The 24,672-nt window shown below is 43.1% G+C and overlaps 1 protein-coding gene across 1 annotated transcript in view; it reads left to right on the top strand.

Annotated features, from left to right (window-relative positions):
- Positions 1–24,672, top strand: part of LOC117513461 (phospholipid phosphatase-related protein type 4-like) — a 155,574-nt gene that overhangs the window by 106,232 nt on the left and 24,670 nt on the right. Inside the window, 1 exon segment of the mRNA XM_034173645.1 lies at positions 16,458–16,653. Coding sequence (XP_034029536.1) covers positions 16,458–16,653 — 196 coding nt within the window.

Here is a 24,672-nt window from a genome sequence, read left to right as displayed (position 1 = left end):
TTATTTAAAAATATTATTAGCCACTGCAGTGCCTTTTAACTTAAAACTTTTTTTTTGTAATATTTGTTTCATATTCCTTTTGAAAAAGTGGGGTTAGGGTTAGGGAAACTTCACCAACTACATTGTTTTTAATGTGAAATGAATTTCCTCATTACATTACTGAAATGTTGAATTGATTCCAATCCTATGACTATGAGCATGAATTACTATATTTAAACCTATTCTACCAGTCAAACGTATGAACTCACTTTCCTATTCAGTTCAATTGTCCAAACCTGTGACTGGTGTTATATGTGTGGTTGTCTCATTTTTTCTAAAGTTCTTCAAATGACTACTCTGTACAACCAAAGCTGCTGACTGTCTATATGATAGTTATTTATCGCTTTTATAAACCAATGTTGATTCTCTTGTGATGTCTGGTGTGAAACAGTGAGGGAGTCGTTCATGAAAATAAATTATCTGCAGTGCTGTATTTGAGGAGGGTCTAGGTTGAGGGTAATTTTTCACTTTTCATGTCGAGAGGAGTCAAAACCTGTCCAACAGATGTCAGATTCTGACACGTGTTGCCTTCTATGAATGTTCTAACAGTAACTTAATTGGCGTGGACAGCAGGCAGTTTCACATGGCATTGCACTCCTGTAAGCATGATGCAGATTAACACTGTCAAATCAAAAGAATATGTGTGAGGGAAAGTCACAGAACAAGTGCTGCAGATGTGCCGAAATGATTGACATCCAAATGACTTAATACTTCATATTTAAAAAACTAAATAAATAAATAATTCTGGCCTGGTTGGGGTTTTTGTTGGCCTGGGTGCCTGTCAGGCCTTTTATAGTGTAGGGAAAACACTGTGATGAGATGGTTGAAAAAAATAGCAAAAAAAAGGAGGCGCATGAATGTCCACCATCCTAGAAGGCTTTCTGTGTCTGTGTCCACAGTTCCAAGAAGGAAGTCCTATATAAAGCCTGAGGATGATTGGTGCCGGTGTCACTGACCAAACGGTCCACCCTGCCTTCACTGCGCATACGTCATTTCAGTGTCAGCAGCATAATTTCTGAAAGTCACCAGCGTTTCACCGATTATCACCTCATTTCTGCTTCAAACTGCACTCCAGTCATCATCTATCTCATCGATATATATCTGAAGCTTTAGTACAACAATCATTTCCACATAAATTCAGCATTATTTCATAATAAAAAAGCGGAACCAATCAGAGCGCCACAGCAGCACGTGTGACTCAGATGTGCTGCTGCTATGTTATTTTGGAGCATCAGTAGCGAGTCACCGATTATCACCTCGTTTCTGCTTAAAACAGCCTTGTTTCTGCTTAAAACTGACTTTAGAATTATTTAAGAGGTTTTACTTTGTCCTCTGATGGTTAATAATCAAATTATTCCCCTTGATTGCTTTGGGTATAGAGATTCAGACTCAAGAGTCAGGCTCAGACGCAGTGAAGGCACAGTGAAGGCAGGGCGGACCAATTTTTAGAGGGGTCCTAAGATTGTGTGTCTCACGATTATCACCAGATCACTGGGAATTACACTGAATGCTGCACCATGTGCTCACAACAGTACACGTGCTAACGTCTGTGATTATAACATGTAACAAAGCTAAAATGCATCTGTTAACATCAGCAAAAATGTGTTTTTCTGAAGAGAGCGGCAAGGCATTTATTGTTATTATGGATCTATATTTCCAGAGATTTAAAGAGGTCAGTGAACAGTGAGTTTGTATACAGAGTGACCACAATCATCCACCACTCATTTCACAAATAACACAATCTACATTGTATTTTAGTTTTAGCTTACACTTTAGCCTGGCATCATCAAAATATAACCCCAGTTCCAATGAAGTTGAAGTTGGTATGTGTAAAATGTAAATAAAAACAGAACACAATGATTTGCAAATCCTCTTCAACCTATATTCAATTGAATACACCACAAAGACAAGATATTTAATGTTCAAACTGATAAACTTTATTGTTTTTGCGCAAATATTTGCTAATTTTGAAATGGATGCCTGCAACACATTTCAAAAAAGCTGGGACAGTGGTATATTTACCACTGTGTTACATCACCTTTCCTTCTAACAACACTCAATAAGCGTTTGGGAACTGAGGACACTAATTGTTGAAGCTTTGTAGGTGGAATTCTTTCCCATTCTTGCTTGATGTACGACTTCAGTTGTTCAACAGTCCAGGGTTTCTGTTGTTGTATTTTGCGCTTCATAATGCGCCACACATTTTCAATGGGCGACAGGTCTGGACTGCAGGCAGGCCAGTCTAGTACCTGCACTCTTTTACTATGAAGCCACGCTGTTGTAACACATGCAGAATGTGGCTTGCCATTGTCTTGCTGAAATAAGCAAGGACGTCCCTGAAAAAGACATTGCTTGGATGGCAGCATGTGTTGCTCCAAAACCTGGATGTACCTTTCAACATTGATGATGCCATCACAGATGTGTAAGTTGCCCATGCCATGGGCACTAACACACCCCCATACCATCACAGATGCTGGCTTTTGAACTTTGCACTGGTAACAATCTGGATGGCTTTTTCCTCTTTTGTCCGGAGGACACGACGTCCATGATTTCCAAAAACAATTTGAAATGTGGACTCATCAGACCACAGCACACTTTTCCACTTTGCGTCTGTCCATTTCAAATGAGCTCGGGCCCAGAGAAAGCGGCGGTGTTTCTGGATGTTGTTGATGTATGGCTTTCGCTTTGCATTGTAGAGTTTTAACTTGCACTTGGGGATGTAGTGACGAACTGCGTTAACTGATGATGGTTTTCAGAAGTGTTCCTGAGCTCACGCAGTAAGATCCTTTACACAATGATGTCAGTTTTTAGTGCAGTGCCTCCTGAGGGATCGAAGGTCACAGGCATTCAATGTTGGTTTTCAGCCTTGCCACTTACGTGTAGAAAGTTTTCCAGATTCTCTGAATCTTCTGATTATATTATGGACTGTAGATGATGGAATCCCTAAATTCCTTGCAATTGAACGTTGAGAAACATTGTTCTTAAACTGTTGTACTATTTTTTCACTCAGTTGTTCACAAAGTGGTGATCCATCTTTGCTTGTGAACGGCTGAGCCTTTTGGGGATGCTCATTTTATACCCAATAATGACTCTCACAATTAGTGTCCTGAGTTCCCAAATGCTTATTGAGTGTTGTTAGAAGGAAAGGTGATGTAACACAGTGGTAAACATACCACTGTCCCAGCTTTTTTGAAACATGTTGTAGGCATCCATTTCAAAATGAGCACATATTTGCACAAAAACAATAAAGTTTATCAGTTTGAACATTAAATGTCTTGTCTTTGTGGTGTATTCAATTGAATATAGGTTGAAGAGGATTTGCAAATCATTGCATTCTGTTTTTATTTTATTTACATTTCACACAACATCCCAACTTCACTGGAATTGGGGTTGTAACTGAGCTTCCCAATCCACATTACAGTGAACATTATTTATTTCAAGAGACTGATGAAATAACAACAAAGCCATCAAAACAACACCATCTGTACAAATAAAACAGATACACGGTGTGTGCAGCAAATACTCCAAACAGCCTATGGGCAAACCTTTGTGCTTTTGCCAGACTGGTGAGCAGAGCTATGCGCCTCTTCACAGAGCCTTTCTCTGTGTACCACAGAGCTGTGCTAACCCCCCAAGGGACAACACAATTGCTACCCACTGTCTGTAAAATGTCATGACCGAAAGAACTAGATTGCGGGTACAAGCAGCTGAAATGGGTTTCCTCAGAAGGGTGGCTGGTGTCTCCCTTAGAGATAGGGTGAGAAGCTCTGTCATCTGTGGGGAGGTTGGAGTAGAGCTGTTGCCCCTTTGCGTTGAGAGGAGCTGGCTGAGGTGGTTCATGTATTCTAATCCAGCAGCTAAGGACTAGATTTGTGAACGATGGGGACATGCCGAATAAAAGCACCAAATTTTTGTTCAGAGACTCCTCATGGTCCTAGCTAACATTTTGAGACTGGAGCCAAATGATTCAATCACTCAGAAGCCTCTGCAAGCCATTTCTGTGATAAAGGATAATTTTGACTTGGAAAAATCTTGGAAAAATCTAGACTCGCTGGTATCCTCATAATAAATGATATGTAACAACTACACTAGTTTGCTATTTTTCAACCCTTTTAATATTTGCAGATCACACTTTTCACATTTTAGCACATTTTAGGACAACAATAATGGGACACCATCCTGCGATTGGAAATTCTTGGTCTCATCTTTGTCCATGCACACAGAGAATGAGACTTCCCCCTGTGCATAGAGGCACTGAAAGCTCTGGTTCTATGGTTCTTCCCCCTTGACCATCAGAATTAAGCGAGGTGGATCCCAGGGACATGGAGACCGTGCCTCCACCAGTCCAACAGGAGTTTGAAGTCATAGGCAAGGGAGTCATTCCTAAAACAGCCAAGAGGTTCTCCACCATAACCACTGATCAAGCCCATGAATTCAATTCAATTTCAATTCAATTTTATTTATATAGCGCCAAATCACAACAAACAGTTGCCCCAAGGCGCTTTATATTGTAAGGCAAGGCCATACAATAATTACGTAAAAACCCCAAAGGTCAAAACGACCCCCTGTGAGCAAGCATTTGGCAACAGTGGGAAGGAAAAACTCCCTTTTAACAGGAAGAAACCTCCAGCAGAACCAGGCTCAGGGAGGGGCAGTCTTCTGCTGGGACTGGTTGGGGCTGAGGGAGAGAACCAGGAAAAAGACATGCTGTGGAGGGGAGCAGAGATCAATCACTAATGATTAAATGCAGAGTGGTGCATACAGAGCAAAAAGAGAAAGAAACACTCAGTGCATCATGGGAACCCCCCAGCAGTCTAAGTCTATAGCAGCATAACTAAGGGATGGTTCAGGGTCACCTGATCCAGCCCTAACGATAAGCTTTAGCAAAAAGGAAAGTTTTAAGCCTAATCTTAAAAGTAGAGAGGGTGTCTGTCTCCCTGATCTGAATTGGGAGCTGGTTCCACAAGAGAGGAGCCTGAAAGCTGAAGGCTCTGCCTCCCATTCTACTCTTACAAACCCTAGGAACTACAAGTAAGCCTGCAGTCTGAGAGCAAAGTGCTCTATAGGGGTGATATGGTACTATGAGGTCCCTAAGATAAGAAGGGACCTGATTATTCAAACCTTATAAGTAAGAAGAAGAATTTTAAATTCTTTTCTAGAATTAACAGGAAGCCAATGAAGAGAGGCCAATATGGGTGAGATATGCTCTCTCCTTCTAGTCCCCGTCAGTACTCTAGCTGCAGCATTTTGAATTAACTGAAGGCTTTTCAGGGAACTTTTAGGACAACCTGATAATAATGAATTACAATAGTCCAGCCTAGAGGAAATAAATGCATGAATTAGTTTTTCAGCATCACTCTGAGACAAGACCTTTCTAATTTTAGAGATATTGCGTAAATGCAAAAAAGCAGTCTTACATATTTGTTTAATATGCGCTTTGAATGACATATCCTGATCAAAAATGACTCCAAGATTTCTCACAGTATTACTAGAGGTCAGGGTAATGCCATCCAGAGTAAGGATCTGGTTAGACACCATGTTTCTAAGATTTGTGGGGCCAAGTACAATAACTTCAGTTTTATCTGAGTTTAAAAGCAGGAAATTAGAGGTCATCCATGTCCTTATGTCTGTAAGACAATCCTGCAGTTTAGCTAATTGGTGTGTGTCCTCTGGCTTCATGGATAGATAAAGCTGGGTATCATCTGCGTAACAATGAAAATTTAAGCAATGCCGTCTAATAATACTGCCTAAGGGAAGCATGTATAAAGTGAATAAAATTGGTCCTAGCACAGAACCTTGTGGAACTCCATAATTAACTTTAGTCTGTGAAGAAGATTCCCCATTTACATGAACAAATTGTAATCTATTAGATAAATATGATTCAAACCACCGCAGCGCAGTGCCTTTAATACCTATGGCATGCTCTAATTGTTGTGAAAGTGACGTGACACGGACCCACAACAGGGGGCGTTAATGAACGGACAATGGATAAGCCAAAAAGTAACAATTTAATGTTGTGAATCGCACAACAACGTACAGACAATAACAATATGGTGACTGTCAATCATACACCAGGTGACGTGTGGGCAGGCTCGACGATAGAAGACGCCTGGAGAGAGAAGAGCTGGATCCCCACACAGCTTCCACCACCAACGGAGCTGAAGAACACCGGAGCCGCCAAGCTCTGCGCCCCAGGTGGCCGCTGTCTTCAGCAGTCAGACCCGGTACTGCTGGCAGAGAACAAAGACAGTCCAGATGAGTGTGAGTTCGCACACTCAGTAATCCACAGTCTGTCTTAAGTAAAGGAGGGGAAACCTCCACCTCCAATCACACACACTCGTGCAGCTCCTGGTCAACCACTTATCTGAGTTGGGGTGTGAGGCGAAGCCGTCGCTGTCACACCAAACGCCAATCCTCCAGATAAGGAAACACTCCAGGAAAACGGCTGCAATAGAAGTTCAGGTTAAACACACACAGTGTCTGTCAGCAGAGAAATTACCTGAATGGTAGTTGATTTCTCGGCGAGGAGGTGGAGTTGCAGTCCGGTCTTTGTAGTGGTGATAATGGGTGACAGCTTGTGTTGATTGTTGACAGCTGTCACCTCCAGCAAAGCCGACGCCCTCTCGTGCTTGACGCCCGCACTTCAAGCAGGGCGCCATCTTGTGGTGGTGGGCCAGCAGTACCTCCTCTTCAGCGGCCCACACAACACTAATCTCTGTAATAAAATTTTATGGTCAACAGTATCAAAAGCAGCACTGAGGTCTAACAGAACAAGCACAGAGATGAGTCCACTGTCTGAGGCCATAAGAAGATCATTTGTAACCTTCACTAATGCTGTTTCTGTACTATGATGAATTCTAAAACCTGACTGAAACTCTTCAAATAGACCATTCCTCTGCAGATGATCAGTTAGCTGTTTTACAACTACCCTTTCAAGAATTTTTGAGAGAAAAGGAAGGTTGGAGATTGGCCTATAATTAGCTAAGATAGCTGGGTCAAGTGATGGCTTTTTAAGTAATGGTTTAATTACTGCCACCTTAAAAGCCTGTGGTACATAGCCAACTAATAAAGATAAATTGATCATATTTAAGATCGAAGCATTAAATAATGGTAGGGCTTCCTTGAGCAGCCTGGTAGGAATGGGGTCCAATAGACATGTTGATGGTTTGGATGAAGTAACTAATGAAAATAACTCAGACAGAACAATCTGAGAGAAAGAGTCTAACCAAATACCGGCATCACTGAAAGCAGCCAAAGATAACGATGCGTCTTTGGGATGGTTATGAGTAATTTTTTCTCTAATAGTTAAAATTTTATTAGCAAAGAAAGTCATGAAGTCATTACTAGTTAAAGTTAAAGGAATACTCGGCTCAATAGAGCTCTGACTCTTTGTCAGCCTGGCTACAGTGCTGAAAAGAAACCTGGGGTTGTTCTTATTTTCTTCAATTAGTGATGAGTAGTAAGATGTCCTAGCTTTACGGAGGGCTTTTTTATAGAGCAACAGACTCTTTTTCCAGGCTAAGTGAAGATCTTCTAAATTAGTGAGACGCCATTTCCTCTCCAACTTACAGGTTATCTGCTTTAAGCTGCGAGTTTGTGAGTTATACCACAGAGTCAGGCACTTCTGATTTAAAGCTCTCTTTTTCAGAGGAGCTACAGCATCCAAAGTTGTCTTCAATGAGGATGTAAAACTATTGACGAGATACTCTATCTCAGTTACAGAGTTTAGGTAGCTACTCTGCACTGTGTTGGTATATGGCATTAGGGAACATAAAGAATGAAACATATCCTTAAACCTAGTTACAGTGCTTTCTGTAAGACTTCTAGTGTAATGAAACCTATTCCCCACTGCTGGGTAGTCCATCAGAGTAAATGTAAATGTTATTAAGAAATGATCAGACAGAAGGGAGTTTTCAGGGAATACTGTTAAGTCTTCAATTTCCATACCATAAGTCAGAACAAGATCTAAGATATGATTAAAGTGGTGGGTGGACTCATTTACATTTTGAGCAAAGCCAATTGAGTCTAATAATAGATTAAATGCAGTGTTGAGGCTGTCATTCTCAGCATCTGTGTGGATGTGAAAATCGCCCACTATAATTATCTTATCTGAGCTAAGCACTAAGTCAGACAAAAGTTCTGAAAATTCACAGAGAAACTCACAGTAACGACCAGGAGGACGATAGATAACAACAAATAACACTGGTTTTTGGGACTTCCAATTTGGATGGACAAGACTAAGAGTCAAGAGTCAAATGAACAAAACAATGAGCTTGTGAAAGGTGAAGGAGGGGCAGTGGGCCTCACTGCGAATCCAGCAGCCTTCAAGAAGTGGATGATCACAGGGCCTGAGCAGGAACGGTCTTAGCAGAGTTCAAGGAACAGTTTGTAGACAGCCCAGATGAGGACCAGCGCCACCATGAGGAGGGCCTGTCTAAGCAAAAGACTTTCAAGAAGTAGACTGTGTACCTTGTCGAAGTCATCGATGAGATGGGGAACCCTTTCATAGATGACGGCCCTGAACTACTGGTACTTGACACACAGAACTTCATTGATGACTCTGTTGTCAACACAGTGCGCGCAATGGAGGCTGTTGGCAAGACTCAATATGAAAGCTACAACATGTCAGTGCTGACAGACACCATGCGCTCCATCCATGACCCCTGTAAGAAGAACACCTTGCCCCTGCTCAGATTGCCAGCACCAAAGAAGAAAAAAAGCATGTTGGGCAGATCTCAATGCTAAAGTATACATAGTTACACAGCACCGTGATGGAGACATGAACACGTTCTTCAAGCATGAGAACTACCCATATCTTCCTTCACTGGCAGATAGAAGGAAACTGCGACAGGGGAAGAAATCCGACCTGATCAGCATTCTGGTCCAGAAGACACAAGATGAGTCCCCTAGATCATTTGATGTCACAGTACTTAATAGCGCTGCTGTGGTACACCTGCTCCCAGTGACCGGATGACCACATTTGATGACTATTCAAGTGGAGTGCTTCTTCCCCACATCATGAGGCAGTTGGACCTCCAGGAGAGTGGACGTGGTCTGGGACAAGTACCTGAATAATAGCATCAAAGACGCAACCAGGGAGAAACGGAGGAAGGGTATACGAAGAAAGGTGGCAGGTCAGACATGGGTTCCCCATAAACAAGGAAGAGCTCTATCAGTTCCTGTCAGACAAGATTGATTCCATGACCATTCCAGATAAGAAGCAGGTCTTTGTAACGTGGGGAGTCAGTGCCGTCTGCAGGGATGGTAATTACTCCATGCCTCCCAGTGATCATGAAGAGGCAGACACAAGAATCATTGTCCACTTGCAAGATGCCTTGGAGAGTGGATGCACCGCATGCTTGGTGCACATTGTGGATGTTGTAATCCTCATTGGGAAGTACCACTCCTTAGTCAGCAAGTTTCCATCGGCTGAGATCTGAGTGGCCTTCGGTAGTGGAAGGAGGAAATAACTACATGTACCTGCACATCAATGTCATCTGTAGTACTCTAGGCAAATAGAAGTCAACAGCGCTCCCAGTGTTCCACAGCTTCACAGGGTGTGACACCATGTCTGCTTTCTTTGGAAAGGGGAAAAATGGCATGGGATGCATGGAGTACTTACCCAGAAGTCACAAAAGCCTTCAACTATTTCACAAAACATCCACACACACAAGTCACTGTGGATTTCCAGGTGTTACAAATCTTGGAGTGCTTCACAGTTGTCATTTATGACAAGTCCAGCAATCTGGAATCTGTGGATGAAGCATGGAAGGAACTCCTCTGCCAGAAAAACAGAACAATGGAGAACATTTCTCCAACTCAACAGGCCCTGCTGCAGCACACCAAGCACGCAGTGTACCAGGCTGGCATCTGGGCAACGTATGATCAGTCTCAACAACAGGCCCCGACTCCTGAAGGCTGCGGTTGGACACAGGATGCAGAAACAAAGTCCTGGGTTCCGGTCTGGAGCAGTCTACCCATGGCAGCCAAAGCTGTAAGTGAACTTGTCAAGTGTGCCTGTAAAAGTGCTGGAGGTTGTGGGGGGATATGTTCATCCAACAAAGCCAGCTGGAGATGCACCGAACTCGGCAGTTGTAAATGTGAGAAGTAACCATGTATTACGAAAGTCTTACATGACTCGAGGACCCGCATATGAATCATACATGTGTTTGATACTTGGCAAAGACAGTCATGATATTACTGGATGGTACTGAAAGAACACTATTGTGCATGCATGTATAATGATACACTTTTTAGTTTGACAATAATATCTACCATCTTTTAAGACAATGAAGGTGTCTTTTGTTTGAACGCAAGCAAAGTGTGATTTGCACAGAGGCTCGGAAAGTGAATTAAATACTAGGATTTATATCTTTGCCACTCATATTTGTACGGGGTCTGTTAGAAAACTATCCAACCTTTTTATTTTTTGCAAAAACTATATGGATTTGAATCATGTGCGTCCCTGAAAGCCGTCTGAATCTTCCGAATGGTTTCCACCTGGCTGTCTCTCACAGTTTCTGGAAAAATTTGATGCAGCAAAGCTCCAAATCGTTCAGACATTTTCCTCACAATAAAAATCAGATGAGGGGGCTGGACCACTGCTCACTCAAAGCGTGCTCACAGGCGAATGACGCAACCGACAGGCGTGAAAAAACTCACGCATGCGCACGAAGGTTCAAGATTGGCTGATGCAAGCTCACATGATTCAAATCCATATAGTTTTTGCAAAAAATAAAAAGGTTGGATAGTTTTCTAACAGACCTCGTACATTTTGTTCTAGAACTGTTAAATGATAGTAAGAAAATACTTGGATCCAAAAAGCAGTGCCCTTATGACCATTCTTAGTAATTACCCATTTCACCCTAAATTTCATGTGCGAAAATGTCGAAATTTTAAAGAAGTGTCCCTTAGAGCCATCTGAGTCATTGGATCATTTGGCTTCAGTCTCACAATCATAGCTCAGACCCTAAAGAGTACCTGAGAAAAAGTTGGTGCTTTTATACGGCATGTCCCCATCATTTTGCTTAGCTGCTGGACTACTGATAAGGATCCCCCCTGGGTGCCTCCCTAGGGAGGTGTTCCAGGCATGTCCAGCTGGGAGGAGACCCCGGGGAAGACCCAGGACTAGGTGGAGAGATTATACCTCCACAGTGACCTGGGAATGCCTCGGGATCCTCCAGTCAGAGGTGGTTAATGTGGCATTGGAAAGGGAAGTTTGGGGTCCCTGCTGGAGCTGTTGCCCCCGTGACCCAATCCTGGATAAGTGGTTGAAGATGTATATGTATGTATACGAGGTCTGTTAGAAAAGTATCCGACCTTTTTATTTTTTGCAATAACCTTATGGATTTGAATCACGTGTGATTGCATCAGCCAAGCTTGAACCTTCGTGCGCATGCGTGAATTTTTTCACGCCTGTCGGTTGCATCATTCGCCTGTGAGCAGGCTTTGAGTGAGCACTGGTCCTCCCCCCTCATCAGATTTTCATTGTGAGGAAAATGTCTGAACGGCTGGAGCAGCGCTGCATCAAATTTTTCCAGAAACTGTGAGAGACAGCCAGGTGGACACCATTCGGAAAATTCAGATGGCTTTCAGGGACGATTTTATGGGTATCACACAGATTAAGGAGTGTTACAGCCAGTTTAAAGACGGCGCACAATGGCGGAGGGCACGCTGCGCCCCGAGCACCAATTGACAAGCTGAAATGACCAGATCATTTCCAAACTGAATGCTGTGTTGATCTGGGACGTCGTCTGACTACCAGAGAAATGGCAGAAAAGGTGGACATAGCACTTTTCCGGCACATTCCACTGTTAAAGGAGATTTTATCTTGAAAACAGGAGCGGAGGAATTTGCCACGGAGCCGCTAATGGCACGGAACGAAAGCACCTCCGTGTTGGTCTCACAGGACATGTTGTGGCATGCCCAGCTCTTCAACAATTTCTCAGATACTCACTCGACTGAAAAGCCACCCAAGGCCGTCTGAATCTTCCGAATGGTGGAATTGCTGGGCATGTCCCGTGAGACTTCTAACAAGGAGATGCTTTTTGTTCTGCACCATTAGCGGCTCCACCCAGACGCGCGAATTCCGCCGCACGTCTTTCATTACAAAATCTCCTGTAACAGTGTAATGTGCTGAAAAAGTGCTATGTCCAGCTCTCTTGCCATTTTTCTGGTAGTTAGATGACGTCCCGGATCAACACAGCCTTCACTTTGGAAATTATCTGGTCGTTTCAGCCTGTCGATGGCCGCTCGAAGTGCGGCGCGCCCTCAGCCGCTGTGGGCCATCTTTAATCCGGTTGTAATGCTCCTTAATCTGTATGATGCCCATAAAATCTTCACCGAAAGCCATCTGAAGTTTCCGAATGGTTTCCACCTGGCTGTCTCTCACAGTTTCTGAAAAAATTTTAATGCAGCAAAGCGGCAGTTGCTCAGCCATTTTCCTGACAATGAAAATCCGCCGAGGGGGCTGGACCACTCCTCCCACAAAGCCTGCTCACAGGCGAATGACGCAACCGACAGGCGTGAAAAAACTCACGCATGCACACGAAGGTTCAAGCTTGGCTGACGCAATCACACGTGATTCAAATCCATATGGTTTTTGCAAAAAATAAAAAGGTTGGATACTTTTCTAACAGACCTCGTATATGTCTGTAAAATTAAAGTAAAAGACGCATAACACCCCTTATCTGCAAAAATTACAATCCGATTATTCACTGTTCTGGATCACAATGTGTCACAACATCACAAATGTTTGAAACATTTTCAAATCCTTCATGACAATGGTCTGTAGTGCCATGATTACCACAGGTTACATACTCTAGCATGCCCCGCTTGGATACCTGATTGCTTTTTTGTTTGTTTGTTTAGTCACTACAGTAACCAGTTGTCTGCCAGAAATCAGCAATGGGAGACCAGTTTGAGATGGAAAAATTGTTACACTGTACAAATTATCAAATTATTATTAACAGCTTTTCTTGAATTAGAGTTTGCTCATGTTTTTAAGGCAGCAATTGAACTTAAAGGACATGTTGCACCAAAATCATAAGAATTTAGATTTAGGCTGTTAGTGACCATCTGATGATCTGCCCGGATTACTTTGTGCACTTCTGCGACCAGTTTCAAAGTATACGGCATTCACAGCAAACAGCGACAGGGTCTTCCAAAAACAAAGTACTAGCCAGTACTCAGGTGTTTCCAACAGGTGACGTAGCTACTAGAAGCGTCCCAGCGTGCGCTTCAGTGGAATGTAGCTGGTAACGTTCAGAACTGAGGCACAGATTAATTACAAAGTTTACACAAGCATGATGTCATGTTATGATGACTTGTTTTTAAGTGATAACTGTTCATTTTGATGCAGTCATGGTAAAAGCAGCATCCTTGAAAATGTTTTGTGCACCTCCGCCATGAGTCATAAAAGCTGCCTGTTAAAATCAAAACAGTGTTGTATATATGGTGTCTAAAAAATGTACCCAAAAGTACCCTGAAATGTGAATACCAGGAAATTGTTTGACTGGGAAATAATGGTGTTTTACTCAATTCAGGAACCCTAAATTCAAAACATTAAAGTCCAGGAAAAATGCCACAGTTTACCCTAATTGAGAGAACAAAAATCATCTAGTTCTGTACAACACATCCTAAGGGCTGACTTGAATCTCTTTCCATACAAAATTCAGTCTCACAATGAACAAACTCCCCAGCAAATGGCAAAGCGACCTGAATTTGCTTGGTGGTTTTCTGGAAAACTGGAGACAGATGATTTGTTTCTTAGGAAACTTCAGACAAGGAGGTTACATTGATCATGTGGTGTAAAAGATAAACGGTTAAAACATCAAAAATGAAAGACTGAACTAAAAACTATGCATGCATTGGGGAGAAAAATGATATGCTTCAGCCACATGGTCACGCAGAAACTGTATCATAATATTGATTGGTTTTTCTGTGCTGTCAAAATACTTTTGAGTACATCTTTTGAGACACCCTACATAATTGTGAAATATAATATTATATATATATATATATATATATATATATATATATATATATATATATATATATATATATATACGAGGGCTGTCCGTAAAGTATAGGTCCTTTTTATTTTTTTCAAAAACTATATGGATTTCATTCATATGTTTTTACGTCAGACATGCTTGAACCCTCGTGCGCATGCGTGAGTTTTTCCATGCCTGTCGGTGACGTCATTCGCCTGTGAGCACTCCTTGTGGGAGGAGTCGTCCAGCCCCTCGTCGGAATTCCTTTGTCTGAGAAGTTGCTGAGAGACTGGCGCTTTGTTTGATCAAAATTTTTTCTAAACCTGTGAGACACATCGAAGTGGACATGGTTCGAAAAATTAAGCTGGTTTTCAGTGAAAACTTTAACAGCTGATGAGAGATTTTGAGGTGATTCTGTCGCTTTAAGGACTTTTCACGGTGCGAGACGTCGCTCAGCGCTCTCAGGCAGCGTCATCAGCCTGTTTCAAGCTTAAAACCTCCACATTTCAGGCTCTATTGATCCAGGACGTCGTGAGAGAACAGAGACGTTTCAGAAGAAGTCAGTTTCAGCATTTTATCCGGATATTCCACTGTTAAAGGAGATTTTTTTAATGAAAGACGTGCGGACGGGTCCGCGCGTCGGGACGCAGCCGACGCGGCGCGGCGGCACAGGAAAAACACCTCTGTGTTGATAACCATTTGTAAAATCCAGGCGGCTTTTGATGGCTTTCAGTGGAGTGAGTATATGAGAAATTGTTTATCAGCTGGAGATGTTCCAACTTGTCCTCAAGGCTTCCAACAGAGGTGTTTTTCCTGTGGCGGAGCGTCGCGGCGGCTGCGAGCCGACGCTGCAATCCGCCCGCACGTCTTTCATTAAAAAAATCTCCTTTAACAGTGGAATATCCGGATAAAATGCTGAAACCGACTTCTTCTGAAACTTCTCTGTTCTCTCACGACGTCCTGGATCAACAGAGCCTGAAATGTGGAGGTTTTAAGCTTGAAACAGGCTGATGACGCCGCCTGAGAGCGCTGCGCGACGTCTCGCACCGTGAAAAGTCCTTAAAGCGACAGAATCACCTCAAAATCTCTCATCAGCTGTTAAAATTTTCACTGAAGACCAGCTTAATTTTTCGAACCATGTCCACTTCGATGTGTCTCACAGGTTTAGAAAAAATTTTGATCAAACAAAGCGCCAGTCTCTCAGCAACTTCTCAGACAAAGGAATTCCGACGAGGGGCTGGACGACTCCTCCCACAAGGAGTGCTCACAGGCGAATGACGTCACCGACAGGCGTGGAAAAACTCACGCATGCGCACGAGGGTTCAAGCATGTCTGACGTAAAAACATATGAATGAAATCCATATAGTTTTTGAAAAAAATAAAAAGGACCTATACTTTACGGACAGCCCTCGTGTATATATATATATATATATATATATATATATATATATATATATATATATATATATATATATATATATATATGAAAAACAATTTCATGGAGACATGCGATGATCCAGATCCAGTTCCAGATCTGGATCTCAGATCCAGTTTTCCCACTCTCTCAAAGTAAAATAAATTTTTACTTTCATTGAAAGGAACAGAAAGTGAAAGACGAGAAAAGGAACTTGCCACTCACCAAATAAGTCCACAACATCAAAGAAGCCCCCCACATGCATCACGAGCGCACGTGCTTGCACAACCGCCAGCCAATTGATTAAAGGCCAGTTGATTAAAGGTCTTCACACAGATGGACAGCCAGAGAATGTCCAGGTCCACTTGCGCGCGCATAATGTCCATTGCAGCTCTGCCTTCGGCTAAACTTCTGTCACGATTGTGGCACGTTAGAGAGTCCATTATCTCCTGAAAATAGCATCTTCTGAGTTTTTCCAATATGAAACATACATCTGCTTGTCCAGGAAGTCTCTAAAAACAGTGAGGTAGAGACAGTCAACATCATGTTCACAGCAGCAGTAAACCAGCATCCTGCTTCGCAAACAGAAACATCACTACAGTTAGGTTCCAAAATCCAACAGACTCTGACAAAAATTAATAGTTTTGGGTTAAAGTGTGTCGTCTCTTCTGTAAGTCTGAGCCATCTCTTTCGGAGAAAAGCTCCAAAGCTTTGTTATGAGACATAACCGCATTTGTTTCCCCCATCTGTTAAACATTCTAATAAGTACGTCACATGCCAAGAATTGCAGAGTGAGACGTTTTCCAGAGATGCACCTGTTAACTTGCTCCGACCACTAATTATGAGCACATGTGCGAGGAGAGACTTACAATCATGAATCCTTTGATGTTGTGTTACTAAAAATGTGCAACATGTCCTTTAAGTTTTTAAATTACATTTTTACATTACATTTTTCCAGTGTATGTGCTCCTCAGCTTATTGAATTCTTTTTTCTGTTTCCCTTTCCTCAGGAGTCCACGCCTTTGGTCTTTGTGCCACAGCCCTAATAACTGACATCCTCCAACTGATGACAGGCTATCCAACACCTTACTTTCTTACTGTGTGCAAACCCAACTACGTCATGCTCAACTTTAGCTGTGAGCAAAACCCTTACATCATGGAGGACATCTGCTCCGGCAGTGATTCAACAGCTATCAACCAGGGCAGGTGAGATGGCAAAATGCTTCTCACTTTGTCAGTCATGTGTTTGTGTCAGTGCACATGTACATACAGTAGTGTTCAGAATAATAGTAGTGCTATGTGACTAAAAAGACTAATCCAGGTTTTGAGTATAGTTCTTATTGTTACATGGGAAACAAGGTACCAGTAGATTTTCACAAATCCAACAAGACCAAGCATTCAAGATATGCACACTCTTAAGGCTATGAAATTGGGCTATTAGTAAAAAAAAAAAAAGTAGAAAAGGGGGTGTTCACAATAATAGTAGCATCTGCTGTTGACGCTACAAACTCAAAACTATTATGTTCAAACTGTTTTTTTTAGCAATCCTGTGAATCACTAAACTAGTATTTAGTTGTGTAACCACAGTTTTTCATGATTTCTTCACATCTGTGAGGCATGGAGTCAACCAACTTGTGGCACCTTTCAACTGTTATTCCACTCCAAGATTCTTTAACAACATTCCACAATGCATTCACATTTCTTGGTTTTGCTTCAGAAACAGCTTTTTTGATGTTACCCCACAAGTTCTCAATTGGATTTAGGTCCAGGGATTGGGCAGGCCACTCCAAAACATTAATTTTGTTGGTTTGGAACCAAGATTTTGCTTGTTTACTAGTGTGCTTGGGGTCATTGTCTTGTTGAAACACCCATTTCAGGGGCGTGTCCTCTTCAGCATAAGGCAACATGACCTCTTCAAGTATTGTGACATATCCAAACTGATCCATGATACCTGGTATGCGATATATAGGCCCAACACCATAGTAGTGCTTCACTGTCTTCACTGTGAACTGTGGCTTGAATTCAGAGTTTGGGGGTCGTCTCACAAACTGTCTGCGGCCCTTGGACCCAAAAGAACAATTTTACTCTCATCAGTCCACAAAATATTCCTCCATTTCTCTTTAGGCCAGTTAATGTGTTCTTTAGCAAATTGTAACCTCTTCTGCATGTCTATTATTTAACAGAGGGACTTTATGGGGGATTCTTGCACATAAATTAGCTTCACACAGGCGTCTTCTAACTGTCACAGCACTTACAGGTAAAACCAGACTGTCTTTGATCATCCCGGAGCTGATCAATGGTTGAGCCTTTGCCATTCTGGTTATTCTTCTATCCATTTTGATGGTTGTTTTCCGTTTTCTTCCACGCGTCTCTGTTTTTTTTTGTGTCCATTTTAAAGCATTGGAGATCATTGTAGATGAACAGCCTATAATTTTTTGCACGTGTGTATAAGTTTTCCCCTCTCCAATCAACTTTTTAATCAAACTACGCTGTTCTTCTGAACAATGTCTTGAACGTCCCATTTTCCTCAGGCTTTCAAAGAGAAAAGCATGTTCAACAGGTGCTGGCTTCATCCTTAAATAGGGGCAACTGATTCACACCTGTTTGTTCCACAAAATTGACGAACTCACTGACTGAATGCCACATTACTATTATTGTGAACACCCCCTTTTCTACTTTTTTACTAATAGCCCAGTTTCATAGCCTTAAGAGTGTGCATATCATGAATGCTTGGTCTTGTTGGATTTGTGAGAATCTACTGAATCTACTGGTACCTTGTTTCCGATGTAACAATAAGAAATATAGTCAAAACCTGGATTAATCTTTTCAGTCACATAGCACTACTATTATTCTGAACACTACTGTAGGTGAGGCCATAGGTTTACATACAGCTGTGGTCAATAGTGGACAAGAATATCAATAATTCTTTGTCTCAGTATGAGCATGCATTCATAGTGGTCCTGCTGCAATGATCATTCTGGAACCTGTAAAAGAGCCTGTTTGTGTCAGGAACAGGTGTGACTAAAACAGACAAACTGTAGTTTGAAATGTTCTTCCTGCCTTCTGATCACAATAGCAGGGAGTAAAGGTATCTGTCGCTATGACAGATTTCCAGCAATTGGGCTGCCAAAAGGCCATGCATGAGATCAATGCAGATCCAATGATGATTAAAAAAGTGTGTGTGTGTGTGTGGGCGGGGCGGAGTCTTATTAGACCATTGATTATGGCCTGCAGGTTCACCGATCATCAGCTGTGTCTGTTTACTGTTGTTGAGAGTGGTGTTATGTTCTGGGTTTGTGAGCAGCGATGCTTTGCCTTTATCCCAAATTGATATCACAACCTTCATGCTTGTTTGATAAGATTACTAACCCCAAGAGCTATAATCATTTTCCTAGTTTTGGCTTCCTTCATCCTACCTGCCTTGATTTAAAGCTGGAACCCAGGCAGACCCAGTAATGTCCAAGATCAGACATTACGTTACCAAAAAACTGCTTCACATCCCATTTTAGTTATGCAGAAAAGTTAAAGCTAAATTATTTTTATATGGCTCATCAATTAAACTTAGTGTAGAACTGTAGTAAAACTTAGCCCCAGATTAATACTGACTTAAACACTTTAATTATTATTATTATTATTATTATTATTATTATTATTATTAAGTAGTATTTAGGAGTTTGAAAAAAATGTCTTTAGAAGTAGACCTTTAATATTGAGGTGTAGTGGAGGGTGTGCCCCCCCCCCCCCACAATGCCCTGTTCCCATCTGGGTGTGTCCCTGGTTTGCAATCTCTGAGTGGGTAGTGTTGGGGAAAAAAAAAACCTTATCTCAAAACACAGAAAATCTCAGGTTTCCCCCCGTGAGTCTGTGGGCAGTGGAAAATAGAATACACCGACAACAATAATTTGAATTGAAGTTAATCCTACCAGGTTTATTAAAACAGCAGAGCAGATCAGTCATCAAAAATCACTCATCTTTGCGCAAAAATGGGTTCAGAATGCATACACATCTTTAATCACGCCACAAAACCAATGCCCACAGCATTGTGCAGCAAATGAACACTCTTCTTTTCAAAAACAAAGTTTTTAAGCTTGCAGTCTGTAGTATATTGTTAGAATGATCTGGGATCATCATTGATCGATTAGTTCACCCTAAGGGAGCGCATCGGTATTTGATTTGTTGGGTCTGTTTTTCTGTGTAGTACCTGAGCGGCAGAATAAAGGTTACATACAAAGTCTTCACCCAGAAATATGCCTCACCGTTTAATTTTATAGTGTAACAAGTACACAACATGGTGTCAGAAAAGGTTTTTTTTTTCTTCAGCCACATGAGACATGAGACACCATTAGTTCTCGTTGTTACTCCACTGTGGTAAGAAGAAAGTTAAGTTTTACGTTTGTATCGAGTGACCGAACGTCAACGTTAGCATGGACCAGTTCAAGCCACCTGCACCGCTAGTGCTAACGGGCAACCTTAGCGAGAATTGGCGCCGATGGGAGCAACGTTTCCAGCTGTACATGACGGCCATAAGTGCGGACGAGAAGGATGAACCGGTGAAGATTGCCATCATGCTACACACGGTCGGTGAGGATGCGTTGGAGATCTACAACACCCTCGATGTTGAAACAGAGGAAGTGGATGGTCAACCTGGTGAACCTACACTCAAAGATATACTGGATGCCTTCAGAAAATACTGCACTCCAAGGAAGAACATTGTGTTCGAGCGCCATCAGTTTTGGTCACTACCCATGCCAGAAGGAGTCAATGTTGACCACTTTGTGACGGAACTACACCAGAAATGTAAAAACTGTGAGTTTGGAATGACCGAGAATGACATGATAAGAGATAAGCTTGTGTTTACTGTGCCTGATGTTCGTGTGAAAGAGCGACTATTGAGAGAAACGGACTTGACTTTAGATACAGCAGTTGATATCTGCAGAGCAGCAGAAGTCGCTAAATCACAGATGCGTGCCATGCAATCAGCCCAGCCAGAGGCGTCAGTGGAGGCTCTTCACAAGGTGTCAGCTAGCTCGGAGAAGGGGAGAGCGGGCATGAAAAGTAAGCCGAGACCACAAGAAAAAACAAAGGCACAAGCAGCAGATGTAAACACATGCAGAAAGTGCGGCGGGGCGCATAAACCTCGTCAATGTCCAGCGTTTGGCATCATATGCCACAACTGCAACAAGAGGAACCACTACGCGAAGATGTGCACGTCAACACAAGATAGACGAGCCACTGCCCGAGGCGTGCATGATCTTGAGGTCGAATCTCTGTTCATAGGGACTATGTCCTGTGCTGGACCCAAAAACAGTCAGCACGATAATGCGTGGTACACAACAGCCAAAATACAAAATACAGAGGTCAAGTTCAAATTGGACACTGGGGCAGATGCAAATGTACTCCCTCTGAGCATTTTGCAGAAGATTCCGGGTCCTCATCAGCTGCAGCCCACTCGCATAGCTCTCGTGGCTTATGGAGGAACACGTCTGAAGCCAGAAGGTACCGTGAGTCTTACCTGTGATGTGGCCAGGGTGAAGTCAGATCTTCAGTTCTTCATCACCAAGCACTCCTCCACTCCAATATTAGGCAGAGACGCATGTGAACAGCTGAAGCTGGTGAAAAGAATGGAGACCATTGCAGTCAAGGCACCAGCCACAAAAGAGGAGTTAGTGGACGCCTACCCCTCCATCTTCAGTGGTCTGGGACAGTTTCCTGGGGTGCATCACATTCACACAGACCCACATGTGACCCCAGTAGTGCATGGCTGCAGGAAAATCCCCATCACTGTCATGGACAGGCTGAAACCACGCTGGAAGAACTCGTTGAAAGAGATGTCATTGCACCTGTGACAGAGCCCACAGAATGGGTAAATAGCCTTGTCATTACAGAGAAGAAAAACGGGTCGCTCAGGGTGTGCTTGGACCCTCGTGACCTGAATGAGGCGATCAAGAGACAGCACTTCTCAATACCCACCCCAGAAGAAGTACTCCACAGGCTGTCAGGGAAAACCATCTTCTCCATCTTAGATGAAAAGGATGGATACTGGCAAGTGAGACTGGACAAGCCCTCCTCGATGCTCTGCACATTCAGCACACCGTGGGGCAGGTTTCACTTTAAGAGACTTCCCTTTGGCATTAAGTCCGCCAGCGAGGTTTTCCAACAGAAAAACTGTGAGACATTCGGCAACATCGAAGGAGTGCACATAATTGCAGATGACATGATCATCGCCGCTGCGTCTGAGGAAGAGCATGATGCCATTCTGCAGAAAGTCATGGACATGCACAGAGAAACAATATCAATTCAACAAAGAGAAAATTCAATACAAGGTGGACTCGGTCAGATACATGGGACATGTTGTCACCTCAAAGGGCGTGAAGCCGGACGAGTCCAAGGTGTTAGCCATCAGAAACATGCCACAGCCTGAAGACAAGAAAGGACTACAGAGGCTACTGGGAATGACAAGGTATCTCTGCCAATATATCCCAAACGAAGCCATGATCACAAGCCCACTCAGAGAGCTGCTGCGAAAAGATGCTGCCTGGCACTGGAGCCATGAACACACTGCTGCACTAGGCAAGCTCAAGACCCGCCCTCATGCAGGCCCCAATACTCCAGTTCTTTGACCAGAGCAAGCCACTCACCATACAGTGCGACGCATCAAAGACGGACTCGGAGCCTGTCTGCTGCAGGAAGGGAGGCCACTGTCTTATGCTTCACGAGCACTCACAGAGTCGGAAAAGAATTATGCTCAGATAGAGAAAGAGCTGCTGGCAATAGTTTTCGCAACCAAGCGTTTCATCAGTATGTCTATGGCAACACAGTGACTGTACAATCAGACCATAAGCCACTAGAAGTCATTTTCAAAAAGCATCTGAGCAAGGCACCAGCATGACTTCAGCGCATGCTATTGCAGCTCCAACGGTATGACCTGAGAATAACATACACTGCAGGCAAGGACATGCACGTTGCTGATACCCTGTCCCGCGCTGTTGTCACTGACTGCAGGGATGACGCGAAAGAGGATCTGTTCGAGGAGAGAGTAGTGCATGCAATGGAAGCCACAGATGCACTCGATGCAGACACTCTCGCAAAGCTCAAGGGGGCCACCGCATCAGACAACGTACTGCAACAGGTGATGGAGCTACACAACAAAGGCTGGCCGAGACGACGGAGCAGTGTTTCCATCAATCTACACCAGTACTGGCCTATGCGAAACTCCATCAGCATCAGGGATGGCATACTGATGACTGGTGACAGGGTTGTGATTCCACAGAGTGTGAAGCAACTGATGCTTGACAGACTGCACCTCGCACACCAGGGGATACAACGCATGAAAGCACAGGCAAGAAAAGTGATGTACTGGCCAGGTATGACGCAAGACATTGAACACATGGTGGAAAGCTGCGGCCCATGCCAAAACCTCCAGCCACAGAATCACAAAGAACCTCTGATTCCACATGTGGTACCTGAGCTGCCATGGCTGAAAATTGGGGCTGACATCTTTGAGCTACACGGACAGTCATACCTCCTGATGGTGGATTACATGTCAAAATACCCAGAGGTGCTCCACTTACCTGACAAAACCGCCTACGCAGTCATACACAAGATAAAGGCTGTCTTCGCCAGACATGGAATCCCAAAAGAGCTGGTAAGCGATCATGTTCCTTTCGCCAGCTCTGAAATGAGACAGTTTGCGTCGTCATGGGGCATAAAGCTTGTCCACTCCAGCCCTGGATATCCACAATCAAACAGCCTTGCAGAGAGAATGGTAAAGACAGTAAAGCATGCACTTATAAAGGCAACACAGACTGGCACAGACCCGCACTTAGCTCTCCTGTCACTACGAAACACTCCAGTGACTGGCACAGAGTTTTCACCAGCACAAGTCCTGATGGGAAGAGTACTGCGAAGCACCTTGCCAAGCTCCACAGCTGTCCTGCAACCAGCTGTCCCGCATGGATTTCACTCCAGGCTGAAACACCTACAAGCCAGGCAGGAGCACTACTACAACCGCAACACAAAGACTCTGCCAGAGTTTGCTCCTGGTACCACAGTTCACATGGCAACACGTCGTGGCTGGGAACCAGCTACTGTCTTAAGCAAAAGATTGGAACCACGTGCATACAACGTACAGACTCCCAGTGGTGTCACATTCCGGAGAAACCGACGTCATCTGAGGAGAATCCACCCCAGTCTACACAGAGAAAACGACGATGACATGCTGGAGCGACCCATTGCTTCACAGAGAGAGGACAGTGCATCACAGGCCCTGCAAGACCAGCGCACTCCTGCCTGTGAACCAAACAACCCCACTCCAGCTGCTCCCACCTACAGCACCAGAAGTGGGAGACTTGTAAAGATGCCTACAAGGTTCAGGGACTATGAGTTCACATAATGCTTATGGCCACCTTACAGAATTGTCAAGTTCTGACTTTGTTTACATTTACGTGTTTCAGTTCAATGAGTTAATATTTACTTCCACATCTTTATAATCAACTGAGCGACTGAAGTTAAAAAAAAAAAAACAAGGGGGACGGAGACAGAAGAAGAGAAAAGAAAAAACAAATTTTTAAGACGTCACTTATATGATGTGATTCAAAGGTTGTTTTTTACAGTATAAGGATATCATTTAAAATGCCTAATGCAGGAGTTATTTCTTGTGATGTTAAAGTTAAAGATGACCCTCATGCTTAAAAAGGGAGGATGTAGTATATTGTTAGAATGATCTGGGATCATCATTGATCGATTAGTTCACCCTAAGGGAGCGCATCGGTATTTGATTTGTTGGGTTTGTTTTTCTGTGTAGTACCTGAGCGGCAGAATAAAGGTTACATACAAAGTCTTCACCCAGAAATATGCCTCACTGTTTAATTTTATAGTGTAACAAGTACACAACACAGTCCAGAAATTTGTCCGGGCGGGGCTCCCAGTCCCACACGTCCTCGGTCTGAGCACAAAAATGTAATAAATGTAACTCCATGATAGAAATGGAGAGAAAAAGTTAGTCCATAAAGCAGGGCATTGTTGTTAATCCTTAATCATACACGTGATGGAAACTGATCTGATAATCACCCTGTGCACAGAGGTTTACCAACACATATGCCCTCACATTATGTCTTTGCAACAAATGTGTAACTAATTAATTAATGGAGATCAGTGTTAAAGAGTCACTGTCTTCAGCTTGTTGTTTTCAGCACTGTATGAGAGAAAAGGTCCATGTTCAGTTCA

This window comes from Thalassophryne amazonica, chromosome 1 (assembly GCF_902500255.1).
Source record: "Thalassophryne amazonica chromosome 1, fThaAma1.1, whole genome shotgun sequence".
NCBI lineage: Eukaryota > Metazoa > Chordata > Actinopteri > Batrachoidiformes > Batrachoididae > Thalassophryne > Thalassophryne amazonica.
Note: the sequence above shows the minus strand (reverse complement) of the source record. Positions and strands in the feature narration are given on the sequence as shown.